Raw genomic sequence first — 2,552 nt, 5'->3', positions numbered from 1 at the left:
CTAGCAGTTATACTTTAGAATGTCCGTTGCTCTGATGAAAGTTTCAAGAGCCTGTAGGGTCTTTTGACTGGTGAAAAAGGCTTTCAACTGGCATGGCCAGTGAAAACCATGGTCATACAGAGTGCTCGCTAAAATTCGTCTTTCGTGTTTGTATTTACTGCACAAAAAGATGATATGCTGCACATCTTGATCGTCAGCTAGGGCACAAGGGCATTTCCCATTCCCTTTGTTCAGGAAACGTTTCAGGTATGCCTTGAAGTTCCCATGCCCTGTAACGATTTGGGTGGTAATGAAGTTTGGATGGTAAAAAGACATGTGCCTCCTGTCTTGGATACTTGGAAAAAATTTGAAGGCAAGTCTGCCTGTTTCATCTGCTTCCCACCTCTGTTGCCAGAGTTGAGTCATGATGTTGTCTAGTTGGGACTTGACCAGGCTCGATGGAAGGGTGTTGAGAGAGATGGGTATGTCTGCCTTAGCCGCCTTTTTTGCAAGTAGGTCGGCTCGTTCGTTTCCGGTTATCCCGGAATGCCCTTTGACCCAGTTTAAGAGGATTTTTATCCCTTTTCCTCTAAGTAGCATCAGAAGGTTGATAGTTTCTTGAACTATTGTTAACTTTGTGCGTAGTTTCCTGATTTGGGCTAGGGCCGTTTTACTATCGCTGTTGATACGTATTGTCTTATTTCTGAATATCGGCTTGTCTCTGATATATTGCAACGCCTTCAAAATAGCCAAACTTTCGGCTTGGTTGTTTGAGCATTGCATTCCTAGCTTGAAGCTGGCCTGGTAAATTGATTTTCCGGAAGTGTTATTAACAACTAATGCACACCAAACTCCCTCGGTAGATTTCGACCCGTCAGTAAACACATTGTACGTTTTGTCATTTATTGCTGGTGTCTCGGTAATTTCCGGGTTTGGTTCAGCAGGGTGAACTATGTTAGCCTTTTGCTGTGCGTCCAGTCCGTAGTTCTGGATGTCTTTTATAAGTTCCTCCATAGAAGCATGGACAATGGGAGTTTGAATGCTGTTTGCCCTTTGACCTAAAAGTTGGTATTTACAATATAATTTTAAAACTTTTAGGTCTAGTGGTAGAATATTTGAAATTACTTGCAATGCGTTCGTCAGGCTTGTTCTGTATGCTTTAGCTATCGATATTAAACTCATTCGTTGGATAGAGTTAAGGCGTTTCGTAATGTTTTGCTTGTTGGTGGCTTCTCCCCAGATCTCCGCCCCATAAGTAATGGCCAGTTCGATTGCACATTTATAGATTGTCTAGCTAGTCTTAGAATTTATTCCACACGTGTTCCGGGAGATGCAGCGTAGGGAGTGGGCCATTGTAACTGCCTTGTTGTGGATGTGGCTGAAGTGTGATTTCCATGTTAAAGTGTTGTCAATCTTCAGTCCTAAGTATTTGATGTCTGAGTTATGTTTAATCCTATGCCCAGGCAGTTCAATTGCTGGTTTCTTTTTAAGAGGGTGATGCTTGGAAAAGTATACTTGCACATTCAGCTGGGTTAATTATCAGTTTTTTCTTTTCTGCCCACAAGTTTACAATGTTTAGAAGTTTGTTCATCTGATTCTGTAAGACTTCTTGGTTTTTGTGTGACATCAGTATCATCGTATTGTCAGCAAATCTTAATATATCGATAGTAGTGTTCACTAAGGAGTTTTCTTGGAGTTTGAAAATATCATTATATTGTGCAAGCCACAGTATTGGCCCAGACCTAGAGCCCTGTGGGCACCCTCTGTCTATATCTCTCGTAATGACTTTGGAGCCGAGCATTATGCTTGCCTTTCTTTCCATAAGAAAACTCTTATATACCCCGTAGATGTTTTTAGGGCAATTTGTGTCTTTTAGTGCCGAGAGGATAGCCGGCCACCACGCGTAGTCGAATGCCCCTTGAAAATCGATCGATACTGCCAATGTATGTCTGTCGTTTTGTTTTGCGCTACTTATCACCTCGATCATCTGGTGTAGTGCCGTAATCGTACTCTTGTTTTTACGGAATCCGTGCTGGTTGGTGTGGAGAAAATTTGTCTTTTCCATTTTAAATTCCAGTCTTTTACATATTAAGGCATCGAGGATTTTTCCAAAAATTGGTAGTAGGGATATAGGGCGAAAGTCCTTTGCTGTTACACTAGTTCTTGTTTGGGCTTTAGGTATGAGCTTGATTTCAGCCCATTTCCAAGCTTTGGGAAAATACTGGAGTTGAAGACATTTGTTGTAAATTATTAACATGGTAGTTGGAATGGCATTAAAAGTATGCTTGGCCATGTTCCCCGTAATTTTGTCTGGGCCTGGAGCTTTCCTCCAGTTTATTTCCTGAAATAATTTGGCTATTTCACTGGGACTAAAGTCCTTGTCTGTATCAGTGTTCAAAGTGGGGGGCACTCCTTCCTAATCTTCGCTTGACAGGGGCTGTCAGTGTCCTCGTGGTCCCGTGGAAAGAGTTCTGAGAGAAGGTATTCGTATGTCTCTGTTATAGTTTCTGTGAAGTTGCCATCAGCCTTTTTTACAGAGCACGGTATGTATGTGTGCTTGTATTTATTGTATA

At 41.8% G+C, this 2,552-nt stretch overlaps 1 protein-coding gene across 1 annotated transcript; it reads right to left on the bottom strand.

The window, feature by feature from the left end:
- On the bottom strand, positions 1 to 2,272 carry LOC136979851 (uncharacterized). The gene is made up of 2 exons (XM_067275874.1): positions 1,990 to 2,272; positions 1 to 1,037 (listed from the first exon to the last, which is right to left on the bottom strand). Exons 1-2 carry the CDS (start codon positions 2,270 to 2,272, stop codon positions 1 to 3), a joined length of 1,320 nt encoding a protein of 439 aa, XP_067131975.1.
- Between the last annotated feature and the right edge of the window lie 280 nt (positions 2,273 to 2,552).

This window comes from Centruroides vittatus, unplaced genomic scaffold, assembly GCF_030686945.1.
Source record: "Centruroides vittatus isolate TY-2023 unplaced genomic scaffold, ASM3068694v2 contig_651, whole genome shotgun sequence".
Classification (NCBI taxonomy): domain Eukaryota; kingdom Metazoa; phylum Arthropoda; class Arachnida; order Scorpiones; family Buthidae; genus Centruroides; species Centruroides vittatus.
The sequence above is the reverse complement of the archived record's forward strand: the minus strand, read 5'-3'. Positions and strand labels throughout refer to the sequence as shown.

Bases quoted from the DNA above. Each gene is read 5' to 3' on its own strand.
- LOC136979851 (XM_067275874.1), bottom strand. From the start codon at position 2,272: ATGGCCAAGCATACTTTTAATGCCATTCCAACTACCATGTTAATAATT. The intron at 1,038-1,989 runs GTACGATTACGG...ACCAACTTTTAG, and splicing joins CGGATTCCGTAAAAACAAGA to GTCAAAGGGCAAACAGCATT.